Source organism: Strix uralensis, chromosome 1 (genome assembly GCF_047716275.1).
Source record: "Strix uralensis isolate ZFMK-TIS-50842 chromosome 1, bStrUra1, whole genome shotgun sequence".
NCBI classification, from domain to species: Eukaryota; Metazoa; Chordata; class Aves; order Strigiformes; family Strigidae; genus Strix; species Strix uralensis.
Window position 1 is genome coordinate 137029483 of NC_133972.1, and position 21302 is coordinate 137050784.

Sequence of the window (21302 nt, forward strand, 5' to 3'; positions counted from 1 at the left end):
GAAATACACTGGAGAACTTAAATGAGTCTTCTGTTATCCTACAAGCATGTGGTACTAAGGGAAAGACTGGGAAAAAAAAAAAAAAGAAACCCCAACCCCAAAACTGGCTAAACATCCAGGGGAAAAAAACAAAAATAAGTGTTAAAACTGAAAAGAGCAGCACTTCCACAACACTACAGAAGACGGATCCTCAGAAAGAAATCATCATACTTAAAACTGTAAGGCAAAGACTATTTCAGTTTCGCAGTTCCTTGATCTGGAATCCCCAGAAAGGAAAGAATTTCTGTAACTTGTCTAATGCTTAAGAGAACAGTCTTTAAAGTCAAACCAAAGGAGGGTGTCCTTTGAAGAGATGCTCTAAGGACTGGCTTTCTATCCCTGAAGAGTCTAGTGTTTACCAAAAGTTTTGTAACTTTCTATAGTTATTTTGGCTACTATGATCTCAGACCTTTACTCTTCCACTTAAAGCTTTCTATGCTGCATCTTTTGGGATGCTATAGATCCCCAAGCAGATATTACCTTTCATATTACAGCTCATATAATTTCTTCCAGCATTTGTTAGCTATCATATTAAAATAACTGCCCTGAGTGTGCAAAAAAAGCAGAACTACTTATCAACTTGCATAAAAACCACACTTATAGTCTGACAAAAATGAAGACTTCCATTGTAGAATAAGTTGCTTAAAAGGACAATAACTGCACAGATTTCTCAGGTACTGTATGGCTTTTGGCATGACTTATCATAAACATGTCTTATAAATCTTCGACTGTGATGGTACCACATACCAATACGCAGTTGCTTCTGAGAGGAAAGTATGAACCAAAGTACTACCCATTCTTAGATAAATCCTAAGAGTTTGTAATAATACAGTAGAATTACTTCTAGAAGTAGCTAGGAATTCAACCAGTTCTCAAATCTGGGCAATTGCTTTTTTTGTTTCTTTGGGTTTTAGGTGTTGGGTTTTTTTAATAGGAATTAGGACCATTACTTTGCCATATTGATCTTTATTATCAGCAGTGGAAGGCACAGGGCATATGCTGGGGTCCCCGCTGAGAACTCACAACAGCAATTTCAGTGACATGTACGTATCTGTTAGTGACTACTACACATTCAAATACTTAAAAAATGTAAATGATTACATGACTGGAAAGTTTTTCTTTGTTTGGGTTTTTTTTGTAAGGGTTTTTTTTTTCTTAAATCATGGCTTATTTCTTCGGTGTTTATCATCACAACAACACTAGAGCATTTCACTAACACTAATGTACTCCATATGCACTCTTATGCAGGTAGTGTGGCATTTCTTGACAGTCTGACAATAGAAACTGAAGTTGAATACATCCATTAAATATAGAGGACTGCTATGAGAACTTTAAATCATATACAACACCCCAATCCCCAGAAACACATTTCACACCTATTTCAGAGTGCAGAACACAAAATGAACAATGTAAGATACCAGATTCTTTTTTTTTTTTTCAGAAGTGCGTAAGTTTGGAAAACCAAAAAGCTTTAATAATAATGACAAAACAAATCTCTCAAGCTGATTTTAAGAGCTAGTTTCTATATAAAGATACTGAGATACTCACTGCTTGATTTTCCATACGTGCAAAAATGACATTCAGCATTTGTGTTAGAGTGGCCTTGGCTGTGGTTTGATTTATGAGATTTTTGCTTGCTAGATAGATATTGTAACATGTTCTTACAGCCTGTAGCACTGTTCCTTCGTGGATTTCTATGTGTTGAGATGTTACTGCAGTGAGCAAAGCCTAAATAAACAAACACACATATACATATATTCTCCATTCAAGACTTGTCTTGTCAATCAAATAGTTTGCAGTGAATAAATATGAAGGTTTGATTACTCTGAAAATATAACTAAGTACATACCTTGAACTGCAGTTTTAATTAAGTTTTCACAGGTACTCTTGTAGCCATACTGGAACATCATACATATCCAGTCATATTAAATTGAAAGTGTTTTTAATCAACATATCTAGGAAATACATGTTTCACAGCATATAAGAAGTTATCTACTGAGTTACCAAACAGGAAGTTAATAAAAGTAATCCTAGAATTTTCTAGACACAAAAATGAACAACAGACTACCTGTTAAAATCCTGAAAGCAATCTAAAGTGTCCGAAAGTTGTTTTACAAATAAATGTAAATGTGAAGAAAAAGACTGAGTATGAAATTAGGCAGTTACAAGTGGGACAACCTCCTTTCTAAACACTCTTTGGGTAGATGCTAGAGTATTGTGTTGCTCTCTCTGTAGAAATTAACTTCTTTCTTTCTATTTGAGCAAGTATCTGCTTCTCTTTTTTACAAAAAAAAAAATGCAAATAAGCCTCTAAAGATCAGGTAACACAGAAAGTAAGACATTATCTTTATGTGAGGTAGAGGCAGGCTGGATTAAAAAGCAGAAATAGAGGCAGATGAAAGCTGAGGACAGGGTGTGAAGACATTGTGAGAGGTGCATGTTGGAGAGGGGAAAAGCTTGGTCCACAACAGAACAAACATGTTTACACTGATCACTGTACTCCAGTAGAAGAAATCAGGGAATTTTAGCCATTAAAGACTTTGACAGAGTTAATGATTTAATGGGATGTTTAGGGTAAGTAAGAAAGAACTGTAAGCACTGGAAACCTCATAACTTTTGCAAGTTTATCACAGTTAAAAACAAAAGTTATTTTAAGTGTTGGGTAATTTACTCATCAAACCATGCCTAACTTCTCTTACTGACACCTCTGTCCACACATGTCACCAACAAGTGGACAAAGAGTTATCACTCAGTTAAAAACCACTGTACAGCTTAACAGGAAAAAGAAAATTAAAGACCCATCTCACTGAGCTGTTGCTGAAGAGACCTGAATTCTACTCCTAGATAAGCAGTCCATTAAGGTCCCTTCCTATTCTGCCTGTGATGCCTTAGTCCTCTCATCAGTGGACATAGAGAGGTATATATATGAAGGACTGTACTTACATTTCTTACTGGAGAGTATAGATTTTTATCTGCATGACCACTAAACAGCATCTCACACTACAACCTACAAAGTAGTGCTGCCTAAATGCCCAGTAGAAGTCTTTATCAAAAATCGAAAGGGAAAAAAAGTCAAAAAACACCCAACCAACTGAAGACAAGAAATCACAGGTAGGCAAACTGTAGACAATGGCTTCGTTAAAGGAACCTGAGTCTCCAAGCACTGGTACCGTTCTTTTTTTCCCCCTCCCAAAATTCAGCTTACATGTCTCCGGCCTTCTAAAAACCAAGTAGTGCGAAGTTAAAATTCACACCCCCATCCTTAATTCTTACCCTCTGTGTGCAATGATGCAATACCTCCACAAAACTTATCAATACCCTGCTTCTGCTAATGGAAACATCATGCAGGGGAAAGGACATATAAAAGCCACAACAAAATCCAGTGCCTTATCTGGATGGAGATCAGTGACATGTGGTGTCCCTCAGGGGTCTGTACTGGGACCAGTACTATTTAATAATCAGTGACGCAGACAGTGGGATCAAGTGCACCCTCAGCAAGTTTGCAGATGACACTAAGCTGAGTGGTACAGCTGACACACGCCTGAGGGATGGGATGCCATCCAGAGGGACCTGGACAAGCTCAAGAAGTTGGCTTGTGTGAACCTCATGAGGCAAGGCCAAGGGCAGGGTCCTGCCTGGGTCACGGCAACCTCCAGTATCAATACAGGCTGAGAGGTGAATGGATTGAGAGAAGCCCTGTGGAGAAGGACTCGGGGGTATTGGTGGATGAAAAACTGGACACAAGTCAGCAATGTGTGCTCACAGCCCAGAAGGCCAACCATATCCTGGGCTGCATCCTGGTCAGCAGGTCAAGGGAGGTGATTCTGTCCCTCTTCTCCACTCTCATGAGACCCCACCTGGAGTACTGTATCCAGAGCTGGAGCCCTCAGCACAGGAAAGACGTGGACCTCTTGCAGTGAGTCCAGAGGTGGGCCACAAAAATGATCAGATGGATGGAACCTATGAGTTTCCCATATGAGGAAAGGCTGCAAGAGCTGGGGTTGTTCAGCCTGGAGAAGAGAAGGCTCCAAGGAGACCCTATAGCAACCTTTCAGTACTTAAAGGGGTCTTACAAGAAAGATGGGGATGGACTTTTTAGTAGGGCCTGTTGTGATAGGACAATGGGTAACAGTTTTAAAGGTAAAAGAGGGTAGATTTAGACTAGATATAAGGAGTAAGTTTTTTACGAGGGTGGTGAAACACTGGAACAGGTTGCCCAGAGAGGCGGTAGATGGCACATCACTGTAAACATTCAAGGTCAGGCTGGATGGGGTTCTGAGAGACCTGGTCTAGTTAAAGATGTCTCTGCTCATTGCAAGATGGGTTGGACTAGATGATCTTTAAAGGTCCCTTCCAACCCAAACCATTCTATGATTCTATTCTATGATCTCTTATCAATGAGTCTGCCACCAAAACCTATTCATACATTTAAACCATCCACCACCTCTCCCTTCCCCTCTCCCCTTAATACAAACACCTTCTACACTGGCCTACACACACGACTTTGTGTGACATTTTCACTTATACACTTCATTAAGCGTTGTACTGTTCCACCTCTACCTTATGGCCAGGAATTCCTGGGGGGTTTCTGAGACTTGCAGATACTGAGTTAAAATATGCCGAACCCCATTAATTAGAGTTGCACATTTCAGATCAGGTAACAGATCTGTATCCCCTACACTACAGTACTCTCACACTCCAAAATTTATCCCCAAAGCTACTCACATCAATCACAGCTCTGCTGACTTCTCCAACTCTTTCCTACATGTTTCAGGAGCAAACACGATCACCCTGAAGGCAAGTAACTCCCAGTGATTAGATTCTGCACTCTCCGATCCGGCTGGAAAGGCTGCACACCTGTACATATTTTAGTATTCTACTTTTTCAAGTTTTGTGCATCATGAAGTCCTGAAAGTCCAAACCAGAAAGCTCCCTTAATCTTTCACTAATAATTCTGTAACAGAATTAGCCTTGAAAAACTTTGTCTATGCTAGCTTAAAAAAATAAAATCAGTAACTCCTGAAAACAAGCCAAACAAGTGCAGCCCAGACATAAATAGACAGCTATTTTTTTTCCAAAGCACTAATGTTTGGGCCCAATACAATAAGCATTTAGATTTAGTTAAGACTTCTTTCACCCAATGCCAAAAGGTAACACTGAGACACACACACTTACAATACATCAGCTTATGAACCACCTACAATTTCTCACTTGGAAGATAAGGTCTCTTGCTGCCTAGCATTTTGGACTCTTAATGAAAAGCTGCAGTGGGGCAGGGGATCAAGTCTCTATCGCTTTTGTTCTAGCTATGTCATTCATAAAGTTACTCCTTTGTGTCACTTTTTATCTCCTTGTTAAATTCAGGTGATTAGGAATTTGATACTTGAAAGACCAGTATTAACTTCCATTGCAGTTCAAAGAAACCCATAGGTTTTTTCCCCCAATTTTTAATAATATGAGAGAATGCCTGCTAGTAGAAAAAGGTGTCAAGGCTACAGATGGATTATGTGCTCTTTTGTTTTAATTGGCTTAACAGCCTGAATTTCCTAAATTTCTTCAGTATGTTTGTTATGGCTACTAGAGCTTGGTTCTTTTCACACCACCTGATAAGAGGGTGTGGAGGCAAAGAAATGTTTACACACACAGAGACACATACTTCCTTAACATATTAATCCAAATTCACTGAATAACTACATCTTCTATGCAGACTGAGAACTCAGTCTTTCCAGCAGGGCACCTCTTTGCAGATATCTAACTATTAAAGAGTGCAACTTCACTACAGAGATTCTGACAGTCACTTCTTCGGGTTTCTTTCCTTCTCAGGCACTAGAGATGATGAACCCTAAACGTGTTTGTAAACTGGTAAGCATTTTTAACTTTCATATTTTGCTAATATCTTTCATATTCCTTCCCAATTAGAGCCACCCTCCCGCTATTAGTCATGCTTACTTCATGTCTCAGTGCCATTTCTCTTCCTCTACTATCACAATCTAGCAGAAATGTAAGAATGAACATGAGACAGGAAGTATTTTACAATTACTTTCTGACAACATCATTCCCTCTTGGCAGCTTCCATTTAGGGCTCAATTTGACAGCATGCCCTAAACAACATCACCTCATTCTGTATCATAAAAGAGCACATCATTACCAGAACTGATGGGACAGCTAACCCCAAGAAACTGCAGGTTACGATCAAGAGCAGCAGTCCTGCTCCTCTGAAACCCCTGTCAACTCGGATGTTAGAAAACTAATTCTTCTCTTTCTTACTTTATCAGTTTTCATCAGATTACTGCCCAACCTTACTCTGTGGCCAAACAGCTACTAGGTCCAATGCAAGGAGGAAGAGAGGGAGACAGGTGAGTTGAAGGCAACCACCTCAGCAACAGTCCCCAGTTAAGCAGGATTACACAAAATCTCAAACTGCTGCACAGCAACGCATGTCCTTGAGAGGTGGAACAACAAAAGCTCTGCCTTACTCCCAGCTGTATACTCTTATTGCTTATTTTGCAACAGGTCTGGAGCATGAAGCCACCTGTGCTATTTTAATGGCAACACATTAAAACAATTAAAACCAAACAGAACAAAAAAACCCACAGGTGATTTTCTGGTGTTTGGTTTTGGGGTTTTTTTTGTTTGTTTGTTTTAAAAGTGATTCTAGTGGATTCAGAGTATTAAATCCATGCCAGGACAAGGGATGGGGTAGGACAACATCTGGGAGCAAAGCCTGGATGGAAAAATACGTCTCTGCAGACTGCAGTGGCTCTACTGACTATGACAGCATTAGGTTGCTCTTTTCTATCATGGTAGATTTGCTGCACAAGGCTTTTTGCAAACGAGTTCTCACTCCTTCTGTCACACTTAGCTCATCTGTTTTCATCCAGTGTCTTCAGAGTGAGCTATGGAGAGATGATTACTACTTTACTGTACTCCTCCCCTTTGCTGTTCTTTCGGCAGGGAAGGAAACCTTTGTAAAAACATTGTTAGCACTACCTCATTATACTTCAGGTCCTTCTACAAAAGCATTCTTTGTCACAAAGCCTGCAAAAATACCAACAGCCAACAAGCTTTCCTTGTTCTGAAACTACTGGCTATCATCCTGACTGTGACATTGTTTCCTTAGGCCTTCCTTCCAGTTCTTCACACCTCTTGTTCTGTATTTGAGAAAGACCCTATTGTTCTGTGCCTCTACATAGTTACTATAAATAAAGTTTATTCATTTTTATAAACAACCATCAGATGGGTTTGGGAAAGGAGAAAAATCTTCAGGATTATTTTTTGAGTTACAGATTATCATATCTTTGTATGACACCCATAGTATTTTTTTCTTTCAGCCTGAAGCATGTTTGCCTATTTAGTGAATTTCCTATTATGTAAAATGAGTGTACTAGAACAGTACAGGAAATATCCTGATTTGTGAGGCAAAATTAATGTAGTTTAATAACTAAATTGACATTAATTCTCTACTAAAACCATACAGCATCCATCTGTACCTGTAAACTTCTCATTCCTCTCACACTGAATATTCTGCAAGAACAGGATGGTTAGAGTGAAAGAAAGTAACTACAACCAGTAGAACAATTTAAGAACACAAGAGAGGCAGATGCACCGACATTGCAGACTTGCTAGGAAGGCTAATTTTCAACTCAGGGTCATTCTTTTCCTCCTCTCAGCCAACTCTGATCATCTTATCTTTGGAAGATTTATGACACAGTACAGCCATCACCTGATCAGCACTAGCTTACTTTGGGTAAAATACTTGCAATTCAGTTGCCTGGGAACTCTCCAGTAGTTGAGACAGCACATACAACACAGTGGCCATAACCCCTCTCTCTAGCGTATTAGCTACTGAAACCGTGTAATTCCGTTTTCTTTGAGAAGGGCTATAGGGTTATTTTTAAATTATAAAATTTTTTAAAAGTCAACTTGAAGTCCAAACATTAACTTATAATGAAATAATGTGTTACTATGGACTGACTTTTGGAAAAACGCAGGAGACTTAAGTCCTTAAACCACAAAGCAACAAATACATTAAATAACACAAATATTCACAGATAAATAATTTTTCAGTATGAGTGACACTAAAAAAAAAAAAATTACAGAATGCAATAATATAGTTCTCCAAGTGGCATTTTCTTTGTGAGCAAGTGATAAGATTATCTCCTGCTTTTCACTATTTCCAAATTATTCAGTCATTGATGTTACACATTTACCATAGTTTTAAAAGACCTATGTTTATGTAACTTAAGTTTACCAACTTTGAAGACCTATGGAAATACTTTGTAAGGGTATAAAAACCAGAAAAATACTGTGTTTGCTTCCAGCATGTTTTCACAGTCAAGACAGTGATTTAAATCAACAGTGTCATATCCTGGATTCTACACCAGATTTCAGTAATAATGGATCATTAATTAACACCCAATATTTGATTAAAACTAATATTTTTTTCTGCTTAACATCAATTTGAAGAAAAAAAAAATCCATACTGTCAAGCATGTGGTCAGTTACCAGCCCTGAAACACACTGAAGGATTATGACTGTGGAGACTTCAGAAAGAACAGAACTACATTCCAGTTTCTCCCATGGAAGATAATATAAAGAATATAAATTATATAAGAATATAAAGTTTTATTTCATTTTATCACTGGAAAGTTAGGTGTTCAAAATTAACTAGAATCTAGTATGGAATCAAACAGATACATATTTTGCAAGACAGAAGTATTTCAAGTCCAGCTCTGAAAACGCAATCCTTCTCTAAAAAATAAAACTGCAAAATGATAGGACAGCATTTTCAGGTTAAGTAGTCGGTCCTAGCCATTAACCTGAAGATGGAAGCCGCAAAATACAAAGATTCAGATGTAAAACCTCCTGCATCATTATTTCAATTCTCAAATCTTTCCATGATCCACAGCTCCTTTTAATCTCAGCAGGAGGAATTAAGCTTTCTATGATCTTTTTATAGGAAAAAATAACCACAGTACTACATGATATTGTAGATGATTAAGTTACTTAGATAGCATTCCACACTACTGAAACACAACAGGATATGGAACTGAAGTATTTTCTAAGGGTCTTCTGAATTTGGAATCTGTTTTCACACAAGCTTTGTTAAAATTCTTTCAAACCTATCACCATTCTCCTTATTCCTCAGAATTAGTTAGCTTTTACCATCATCCCATTCTGTAATCCAACCATGAGTTGTCCTCTATTCTTAGTTAAATTTCAAAAGGCAACTTGTCCAAGCAACGTCTGATTGAACTTTCCTTCCTCCATGGTCACCAGTCATACTGACAGTGTGACTAGTTGTAAAAAGACACACACAGGAGTTGACCTTATGAACACTCTATTGCATATGGAAGACTTGGAAAGCAGTCACTAAAATAACATTCATCCTTTCAAACTACAGCTATCAAGCACACACAAAAATCTTTCTTTGCTGAACATGAACAATTTGAGCTGTCAAAGTATCTAGATAATAACAAATACTTACTATACAGCAGACCAAGGAAAGAAAACACGGATGAGGATAAACAGTTGATCTCATGTCCCATCTTTCTTCCTCATCCCTACTCTTTATAGACTTTTTTAAAAAAAATTAGTATATTTTTTATCATAATTGCAGTTCTTTAGGAACAAAAATGCCAGAAATTAATATAAACAGAACTTCAACTAAAACCTCTGCAGGTGTCAACAGGAAGTCTGCACACACACACACCACAAATGCCATAGTAGCCCTAGCAGATCAAGCCTGAGGGCAAAAGCTTCAACCAAGGGAGGCTGTTTCAAACATAATTTGAATAAACAATTTTCAGTGGCAGCAGTAGCCTAATTAGTTGCTTTTTTCTGCCCCAGCAATCCTCACTGTAATAACTGAACAAGTATTTGCATGGCTTCCCATCAAAATTACACCAAATCAAACTAAACTACAAGAGGAAGGAAGGAGAAGGCCAATTTCCCAGTCTGGTTCATTACGGAGTCTGCAGATGAAGAATGAGGGGATTACACAGGCAAGAACATGCAAGCAAAAATAGAGGCAGAAAAGTTAAACTAGCCACCAACTGTCAGAGCTACCACCAGACATAGCTCTAAGCTTAGATACCTAAAAAGAGACAAAGTACACTCCTCAGTCTCAGCAAGATTATTTCCCTCGCAGTCAACAGAAAGGTATTTTCAGAATGCCTAAGCAGCTCCCATTGTTGGGAACCTGCTTAAGATGACTCCACCACTGGAAAGCCATCTAGTAACTACCAAACCCAAGAGTGGCTCCCAGATCTTAGCCTGAGGGCAGCACCCTATGTAAGGGCCGTCCACCCAGCATGCAGAACTGAGATAACCCTCCAGGGAGGAAGGTTCAAGGTTCTCAGATTTTACCGTGGTGTTGGTGATGCAGCTGCCCTGCGTGAACACTGCTCACGTTGTAACAGCCTGGGAGTGCCAGCACAGAAAGCAGGAGACCCAGGTTCCCTGTCTTCTATCTGCCTGATGGAATTAAAATTCTTCAGAGAACATACTGATCACCAGGACCACAGAAGAGTCTGAAAAGACACATGATCCATCCTTCAAATCATACTGAAGAAGCAGGGTCCACACTGAGCCCAGAACTGAATTGTTATGAAGCCTAAGAGAATATGACTGACTTAGCAGTTTTGTTATTTCCCCAAAGCAAGTCAAAGGTTCTTATCTTTGCTAAGGTTATTTCTAATTTTGCTGCTTTTTACAATGTCTGGTGTACAGGACAAAGATGGAGTCAAAGCCAAAACAGTACTCTCCACCTTCCCAGGCATTCTAACATGGCAATTAGCTAAGTCTAAACAGTCAAAAGATTAAGGCACTAAATGAATTTACACACTTAATGCATTTTACAATTGTTGAAGAATTTACTTTCTCAACTTTTTCTTGGACAGAAAGAGTATCAGCTCACAGATAATCCCCTTCAGGTGGGGAGGGCCTGAATCAGAAGGCATTTGGAGAGAAGGTATTACAGTGAGAGGGAGATATAATGGGTTTCAACCATTGGAAGTTTAAATCAACAAAAACTTCCCTTTGCAAGGTGAAAAATGTCTTAAATGCTTGGGCAGTACAACACAACAAATCTAGCAAACAGCAGCATGAACCAACATTTGTAACAACTGTCTGCTGAAGAAGTGAAGTGCCAAGAAAAAGGAAGACTTGAGCTATGAAAAGGAGTAGCAGAATAAACTACATTCTCTGCAATAGAACAAGTAAATACAATCTGCAAGAAACGTCAACACCTCAGGAAACATATACACAAGAATACAAGGTAACAAATACTCCACTCCTCATAACTAACTTCAATTTATTCTTCACTACTGGTCATCATCACTGTCATTCAAAGGCTACTATTACAGGAGTAGGGTATGGTGCTTCCACTAGGTGACTAACTTCTATTACTTGGCATAATAATTTCCTGTAATAAATACCCATAATTAATGGATGCAATCAGAAAACAGCTAAAGTTCCCCAGAAACACTTATTTGCACAAACTCCACATGCAACGTTTATACAAGCTATGGAAAGAAACCCTAGACCTCCTTCAAGCAGAAGCCTATGACACAGCAGCACAAAGCTACCATGGTAACGCCTGACTGCCAGGTCTAATTGCATTTCATAAAACAGTTCCAAAATGGATTTAAAAATCTGCTGCTTAATTACCATCTTCCCCACTGGCAGCACAGGATTATTTGATAGTAATTCCTTACAATTAGAGAGCTCCACAGGTCTGTGCACAAGACTTCACGTCAAACCATGAATTCATTCAAAATGCAATGGCAGAGAATAGGGAAAGGAATGTAAGATAAGGAGTTTCCATCTCAAATAAACAGGATCAAGAAAATATTTCAAAATTACCATTACATTTACAAATTGAACGCTTCTGCTTTTCTGAGGCTATTAATGTCTTCTGCTGTCACCACTATAAATACTGGAAGTATTAATCATATTACCTTTATTATTTGTAGCTGAACCCCTTCGTCTGTTTGAGGGCCTTGGAAACAACCACATATTGTCTCAATAATTCTATCAATTAATTTTTTGCCTGGAGCTGTGCTGTCTGGAGCATTCCCTGTCAAGTGCCCATATGCTATAAGTTTCTGGAGAGAAGAAAAAAAACCCATATAAATAAGAGCTTAAAAAATAAGTCAGCTTTTCGTTATAATAAATAAATTCACTTGATAGCTCTAACTTGCACAGAATAATTAAAATAGCACATTTTATCTGAACTCTCATAAAACATCAAGAATTTTTTTAAAATGTCTTCCAGATTTGTTCAATTTTCATTCAGCAACTGCAATACAAAGTTTGTCAGCAAGCTTAACATTAAAGATTTTGTTCATCAGTTAACAATGTTTTAAAACAAACAGGATTCTAAAAACTAACTCACATCACACAAGTCTTCATATGTAGTCAGCACAACAAATGTTTTTAATACCAGATAAACCAGCTGCAAATGCTTTCTATTTAAGCTACTAGCTAGTCTTCGGGTTTTAAGTGTTCTATTATCCCTTTCTCTCTCTAGGTCTTTAATACTTTGAAATGGAATTTATTACAAAATTAACAAAATCCTCTTCCAAACACTTCAGGCATGAGAGTCATCTCCACAGCCCACCTACTTAAAAATACACAGAGCAGCAATGCATCACAGCATGACAGCATGCCAGGCATGCACATGCCTGTGAATGTAAACATATTAATTGAGTTCACTGTTGGGCTACTCAGGAGCAGCAAATGGCTAAATTCCATGCTGTAGAATTTGTTTTGAAAACATTACAGGAGCCTCTGAGTTTTGAGAGACTAGACATCTCAAATTGAAAATATTTGACTTCAATTATAAATAACATTAAATGAATTTGATAATGTTATACCTGCTATGTTAGTTCAACACATAAACATGTGAAAATAGGTAGTTGTACACTAACATAATGAAACTGATCCAAACCTGTAACTGCAGTAATACATATATACACAAATAAACACACACATGCACTACATATGAAATAAGATACATTCGCCTTTTGTGAGAAAGATATTAAATTTGGTTGTGTGTGGAGTAAAATAATAGAAAAATGATGACATTATTTGTTACATAAAACTGTACTTCCTCTCCAAATCAAGAGTTTTATAGTTGACAGTTAATCATCTTCATACAGACCTGTAAACAATCTAGAGATGTACTGACAATCCTGGGGCACTTCGACTGGCATGCCAGTTCAAACGGTAGGAAGTATTTGTCTGCTTCAATGAAGCTTGTCTTTGATTTCACGGGTGGAAGAGTGCTTGAACCAGGCTTGGCTTCTCCATGAGGGGGACTAAACAGAATGATTGTATTAGAATGATGTAAATGATCACACAAATCTCACCACCACAACGTTTATATATAAAATATCAAGAAAATTAACATTAGGGAAGAGTAACTTAACTATGAAGTTAACACAATGCTAATATGGTCGTATAAATATTCTTAACAGCTTTTATACTTCATCTGTCTCCTTTACGGATCAGTCAGGCTGACCTATTTGCACACTAAGTGGATATTCAGTGGTCCCTGCTGGTTTGAAGGCATAAAGACTTGTTTCCTCTGAGAACAGGAAAAGACTCCCCTTACTTGGTTGGTGAAAGCAGAGAGGAAGAAGGGAAATCTTCAGTATCATTTCCACATTATATGATAATTCTGAGAGAAGTCTAGTCTCTTACTACTAGGACAGATAAAAACACAACTTGCCAAAAATTTTAATCACCCTGAAAGTTAAACTACTGAACTACTACATTATGATACCAGTTTGGTTCAGTACTTTAGAGAAAGTACATCTATTTTGGAGATTAAAACATATCTGAACTTCAATCCTGAACATACTTTGGGAAAAAAAAACAAACAAATAAACAACATCCCCACCCCCCCAATGAAAATACAACCAAAACTTTCTATCTGTACTTCAGATGACACCACAGAATTTAAAGAGTTCAGTGGTTACCAATGTATCTCACTAGGGAAATGTATCTGAAATGACTAACTGTACAAAATCTGAGAAAATTATTAGCTGTTGAAGCCTTATTGCTTACAGCACCTTTAGAAAAGGCATGCTCATTAATACTTAGCTAAAAAGGACAATTAAAATGGGTAATTTTTCACTAATCTGTGTGCATCAATGCCATTTGCCTTTGACTCAAAGCAAGATGTTTGGATTTTTCATTTCACAGACTAGGTCATCACCTTTATCTAAAGCATTCCCAACCTGTTTTGTGCACACATATATATCTTTACATAAAAGGTGAATTATACAGACTTGGTGTTATTAAAGAGCATAACTTCCTATTCTGTAGTGAAGGATTACAAAATTCTTGCAGTAATTCAAATAGATCTTTACAGAAAAACTGATTTCAAATCCAGGCCCCATGTATTTGTTGAAAATTAAATTAGATGCTTCAAGGAATGCAGATGGTAGAAAAAATACATTTTTCATGTTGCTGAAGTAGAAGAATGAACTGCTAAGAGTTTATTATAAATCCAGCGAATTAATGCAGTCCCATGCATCATGGAGAGAGCCTTAAACTAATATGATAAATTATTAATTTCAACTTTTCAAGGAGCAAACTGGATTGTCCTTGAGAAGATGTTTGGTACCACATTCAAACAGCCCTCCTTGTTTAGGCTGCTTAAAAAGGGCACCTAAATTCTGTCTTAATAGTGAATAATTAAGTGTAAGATTCTACTTTCTACTAAGTAAGTTCTCTTTTGAAGGTTTAAGGACTTTTCCCTACATATTTTTTTCCTGAAGAAGAGCAGAGGTTTGTCTTTTTATTGGATACATAACTTTATTTATTGCCCAATACTGTTTTGCTGGAAACAGAGCTCTTTTGGACAAAACCCCAATCAGGTAATTTGCAGAGGAAGTACATGATTCTTCCATGTTCTTAAACCTCTCTGAAATTCCTATAAAAGCTTTTCTGTGAGGAATGGAGGGGTGGTATCTCTTCTCGCTCATGTCTTATGACAAGACTGTTCTTCATCTACTAATTACTTCTATTGAAACCACTAAAATTAGGTTCAAAAAAGCACTCCGGAAATAAAAAGATTTTTTCAGAAAGAAGGAGCAGGCCATGATGAGATTCCGAAAATAAAGAACCCATGCCATAGGCAAGCTACTGCAGGAGCCTGAAGCTTCTCTTAATTGAAAACTATTAAAAAGGCCCAAAATAATAAATATGGAAGATGATGCTCCATTTGCCTCTGGAAAGATAATGCAATAAGCTCATCACCTTGCTGGTGACAGAAGGGAAGGGGGTAGCAGGGAGAGGGAAGAAGAGAAGCCCAAAAGGTCTTTTCTTCTTAATGTCAGCAAAGAAATTCAGCTGGTATTTTTCCAGAAGACTGCAAAACTGTCCTCAACAAAACTTTCTTCCACCAAGGGATCTACCAAGCATGAGAATTATGAAATATGCTGATATTTATGTATCAGCCATAGAAACCGGCTAAGGTATGTATCACACAACAAAATTTTAAAAATTATTTTGGCAGCACTTGCTGTGTAACAGTTACATAAATCAGCCTGTCCTTTTTTATTCCATTCCCCTCCACCCCACTACCAAACATCAGTTCTGTTTAAAAAACAAACAACAAAACAAAAGAAGCAGTTTTCCATGCAAAATTTCTGGGAGGTGGAAATGATCTATTTTTCAACACATTCGAGGTTAACCATGAAATCAGCTTTCCTGAACAGGGACTGGAAAAATTTGAAGAATTATCATTATAAGTCCCTTGTTAAGCTATTCAAATCTCAGTTACATAAATAAGCTGAAAATGATTTGATAAACTAATAGGTTTCACTATTCTAAGGCTTAGAAAAACAGTATTTTCTACTGTATATAAAAAATTTAACTCTACACTAACAATAGGGTAAATCCATTCACAGTTTCCAAGTCTAGTAATGCCTTCACAGCAGCAAAAGGCTACTGTCAAAATAAAGACAGCACTGAAGAAACCAAAGTCTATTTAGAAAATGTACATAGGCAGGTAAGACATAGACATTATACCAAAAAAATCACAACTTCAGATATTAACAGGATAGAATTTAAGCATCTGAAGTTCAGAAATGGCTGAACCATACTTGTATAAATCATTATAATTCTGAGCTCTCAATTAGTTTTAGCATGGTATTTAACTACAGGATCAGCTATTAGTTTTCCTTATTCACTGCCCAAAACAAATCTCCGTCACTGAATACTTAGCATTAAGCATTTTTTTCTTATCATGCTTCATAACGTTGACTTCTGCTTTGTTTATACTACTCTAAGTAAAACCTCTTGTAAAACCACATTACTACTTTTTGTCTGAGACTGTCTTGTGGTGCTTGGTGCAACATTTGCTGGACACTACACAAATATTAAATTTGCTTTTACAACCTTACTATGGGTTGATGGTATTATCTTTATTTTGCTGGTGGAAACTGAAGCACAGTGACTCAGTCAGATGCATCCATTAATTTTTACATGCCCAATTTGATAAACTGTGAGACTAAATTTTTCAGCATATTTGATATTAAATTGTCCTTTACATCTTCTGAAGCAAAGTTCCCACTGACTACCTTTCCAGCTAAAGTGCTTACATGTTCCGAACCAAAACTTGTATATTTTAGCTCAAATACCCAGGAGATGAAGCAGAAATCATTAGCAGCCAATTCTGACACCTGTGGTTTAAATGATTTGCCTAAACCAGAAATTCAGTTACAGGGCAGAACACAGGTCCCCAAGCAGCACTCATCTGCTTAAGCCCTAAGAACACTTTCATCATCAGTTTCACCCACTGATCTGATTCTTTCAACAAGTGGTATAAACAGTCTTCACCCTGAAGCCCTGACTCATGGTTAATAATGTACATTGAATGAGGAAGAAAATCCTGTGGAACATGTAATTAAATAATGGATTCCCCAGTCTACCAATACTTAAAAATTTACTTGTTGATAGCAGAAGAGTGCTGAATGTCAATTTTGGCCTCTACCTTCACTTTTAGAGGAATTGCTTCCAAAAATCCACACCTATTCCCTAACAAGGTCCTTTCCAGATCCTATCTTTTCAAATTACACTACTTCTCTACCCGTTCCCACTTCCTCACCCCAACCTCCTCCCCTCGCTCACTCATAGTTTAAGTTTTTTTATTTGTATTCCAGATTCTTCCCCCTCCTCTGAACCCACTTCAAGAGCCTTTTAAGCCCAGTCCCCTCCGCCAGGACTTTCTTACTGTGTCACCCACAAAGACCTTTTCTAACCTTGATCCTCATTCCTACCCTCCCCAGCCAGAAGGTATCAGCCTGCTCCCTCTAAGCTATCTTTTGCCCCTACTCCCAGGCCCTGGGCCTTGCACCATAACAGCCACCACAGCACTTTTAGCACATTTCCAGATACCATCAACCTTACAAAATATATTGAAAATGCTTTTCAGAGAGAGCCTATAATCTCAGTGCAGAGTAAGTATGGTACACATTTTAAGAAGTTAAAAGCACTATCACTCAATACGATGAACTATCACATACCTTTGCTTTTCTGTTTCAGCTTTTATTTCCTCTGTAAAATGAAACAAAGACATAGTTATGGAAATGGTATCATAACCACAAACACAAAATTAAATAACTGAAAATGATTGGAAAGCACAAGTATCTAGGCAAACATTTGAAACCAGGATTAGTTTAAAACAGAAAATACATGTTTATAAGCAGTTTCATAAGAGCTTCTACCACCTGCATTGGTTGCAAACTGTATCAAGATTACAAATCTATATTCAAAACTTAATACTTAAATTTGCATCCAGTCATGCCAGCTAAACACCACGTCCCTAGAATGTTTCTGCCAAGACATTGGCAAACTCTTTTCACAGCTCATGCATATAAAAATAATGAGGAAAATGAAATTATTAAAAGTATTGATCTATCAATAAAGGATATACTGCTTGTTAAATGTGGGTTATACAGAAAAATGAAGAAACCACCATTGCTGATTCTTACATGAAACCTTGATGACTAATAATGATCTTTGATTTTTTAAAAGTGTTAGACACCACAGTAATGACTAGAGGGGAGGGGGAAAAAAGTCTGTAGCACATCTATTTCATACTATTTTAAAATATATTAAAACAGAAGGACTAATAGTTTAATGCTGTTGACAAGACATTCTGAGTATTTTTTTACAATACATTTCAAAAAACTGATTTTAGGAAACATCTTCAAAATGTACAGGATCAAGTATGAATATATATATGTTTTAAGTAATCATCTCAGAAAACTTATTCTAACATCAAGTTCTGCTTAAACATGCAAAACCACAATCAACTAAAACCAACACTTTACTTTGCTTTTTGTGTATAAGCTTTAAACTAGGGCATGAGTTGATTCTGACCAAAAAAAGAATTTAATATTTCTAATTAAGCTCCCATGCAGCAAAAGCACACTTTGTGTCCTATCCCTCATTTACCATTTCACACAGTCATACTGATTCACTTACATAAGACAGGTAAATTTGATATTTTATCACAAATCACTAGTATCAAATATGGTTACTAATAGATTTGCACAACATCAAGAAAAGTAAATGTAAGGAGTGCACATCAACCTAAAATCTAAGTCTTATTTCTGATGTGACTGATGCTCCTGTTTACCCCTAGTAAATCCCAGAGGTTAGCAGGTCAATGGTTCATCTGAGAAACAGCTAGTTCAGAAGTGGTTCAAATCTGTGTTACCTAGGATTAGACAAAACATGAAAATAATTCCATATTCCAGATATTCAATATTCCTCAATAAGTAACAATAATAACAAATCTTATAGTCAGCAATGTTTCAGGGAAGTATGACTTCCTACCAGGTACGACCCTTGATCTGTTTACGTGCTTGAAGTCTAATTCCTGACCAACAGGAAGGAGAATAAACTCTCTTCCTCCCTTTCCCCCAACATCTACATACCTTTCATCTTAGCATTCACACCCAGAAACTCTCCTCCCTGAGATGCTCTGAAGTCTGTCAACAAACATTACCAACTAACAGATGCAACTGCAGAATGGCTTCCAAGTTCAAAGTTTCCAACTAAAGCAACAGAACTGAGCAGATTCTCCCCCAATACACAATTATTTTGAACACAGAATGAAACACAGTACAGAAACTAAGTGAATCCTAATGCTCTGCTCAAATAGTAATCTAATTAATAACAGCAATGAAATATTAACAAATTTTGCCTGTAAAATGACACAAGGTGTTACAGTAGTGTAATTAAAAAGGTGGGGGCAGACACCCAACACAAAAGTAGAAATCACATGTTACTGAACTTGAATTAGTTGACTAAAACTGCTTTAAATCCTCCTTTTTATACATTAAGTTCTGTTTAAAATGATTAACATATTTAGAAACCACTTAGTTATAAAAGTCAAACTTAAGTCATGCTAACAAACATTTCTACTGTTTTATATTTATAATTCAAGATCACAACCCATTTTATCATATTTAATATGAAGAAAGATATTTGATTTCAAGATAAAGCAATCAGTATCAGCTTGCTATAACACAAATTTCAGTTTACAAATTTATCAGATTTTAATAACTTGTAAGAAACATAATAGTTTATTTAACAGTTTTATGTAAGATCTAAAGGATCCTAAATGGTACAGGAGTCAACTATTCAAGAAAACAAAAAGATGTGTGCATTTACAAGTTATTTTATACTTTGTCTAGGACTGAAAAACTCCACAAACAAATGTAGAAAAATAATTATTTCAGGGTATTGCTATAAATAAAACAAAATGCAAAGCTCCACTTCATGGCCAATTCTGGTTCTCCTTCTCAGCCTGCACCACACCACTGGAATGCTAACCCCCTGAGGCTAACTACTCCCCCCTAGGGAAGGTGCAAATTATAGTGGAACTTGTTCATTGTTCAGAATAGAAACAGTTGTGAGTATTGAATTAGTGTGGAAATTGTTTAAGGAAGTACAAGCAAGCCAGTTCTCCCCTCCCCACCCTCTGTATTTTGCTAGTAAAAGACAGCACATGTCCTAAGCACAAATATTCTTCCGGCACTACTTAAAGCTGATGTGACAATAGGTAAGTGTTCAGACACTTTACAGGTTCCAAAACAGTGGTTAAACCGTATGCTTAAGTAAATTTCTTGAGCTGAAAGCACTGCATGAACAAAGACAGTCCCTGGCGAACAGACAAACATAAAGCAACATTCAGGAAAAACAAGATCAGAAACAGCAGTTCCGCTTTGCACTAACTCATTTTGTTCCTGAACTAAAAAAAAAGTATCGAACCCAGCTAGCTGTCATCTGGATGCTACATCAGCCTATCTCTGAATTTATTCTCTGCTTTGTAAACTATAACAGTACTTGCAAAGATTACCAACATAAAATCCAATCAGAGCTGCTTAGAGCTCTCACTGCACTGCTAATATTCTAACAAATTATCACTATTCTTTCTTAAAGTACTACAAGAGATTGTCTTCAGAATAGGTCACACCAATTTGTATCAGAAAATGGGAATTTTTGTAATTGAAGGAAGTATACTACAATTACAAGGAAAAAGCTTATGCAAGTGTCAATCTAATTAAATGTTACTACCCTTTCAAGCAGCACTGCATCAGTCTATTAATATGAAAGTACGGATTTTATAACCTTTGTTAAATAAAAAGAAAGGTTTTTATAGTGGCTGGTATCAATTATTTTAGAACACGAAAATATTTTAAATGGCAGATAAACACATGATATGATACTATTACTATGAATGAGGTAGACAGCAGGCTTAAACTTTACTGTTACCCTTGAGAACAGAGAAAACCTAATTTCCTTCACTGTCTGATTGTTCCCTCTGCTCTTCACGCCAAAACACAAATTAATCACAGTACAATTTCATGGTCATGTAACAGTCACATCCATAGGAAGCATACAAAAATTCAAGAAGCATTATCAGCAGAAAAACAGATTATAATAAAGGTAACTAAAAAAATCTCATGCTAGATAAATAATCTGTTAAAGACAGATGAACCAGAACATTGACTGATACATTCTTTTAAATGGGAAAAAGTAACTCCTGCAAAACTAAAAATCAGCTAGAAAAGGGAGATAAAGCCAGGCTTGAAATCATATGCTGCTTCCTTGTTCTGCTCTCCCTCTCTCCAAAACACACAATCAAAACCACAAAGGAGAGGATCCAAGAGCTCCTGGAAAAGCTTATTATCTCACCATCACCATTCACTTCTTTGAAGAGTAAGAGAGGATGT

At 37.0% G+C, this 21302-nt stretch overlaps 1 protein-coding gene across 4 annotated transcripts in view; it reads right to left on the reverse strand.

Annotated features, from left to right (window-relative positions):
- The window catches only part of ARFGEF1 (ARF guanine nucleotide exchange factor 1), a 100666-nt gene that overhangs the window by 49442 nt on the left and 29922 nt on the right, over positions 1-21302 (reverse strand). For all 4 annotated transcript variants that reach the window (XR_012630693.1, XM_074882513.1, XM_074882510.1 and 1 more), the window contains exons 2-5: positions 17580-17610; positions 13205-13361; positions 12000-12146; positions 1588-1767 (exon numbers count right to left, since the gene is read on the reverse strand). Coding sequence is in view for 3 of the 4 variants with exons in the window: in XM_074882513.1 (XP_074738614.1) it covers positions 1588-1767; positions 12000-12146; positions 13205-13361; positions 17580-17610 (515 nt within the window). In the remaining variant the exon portion in view is untranslated. The remainder of the gene's footprint in view (positions 1-1587; positions 1768-11999; positions 12147-13204; positions 13362-17579; positions 17611-21302) is intronic.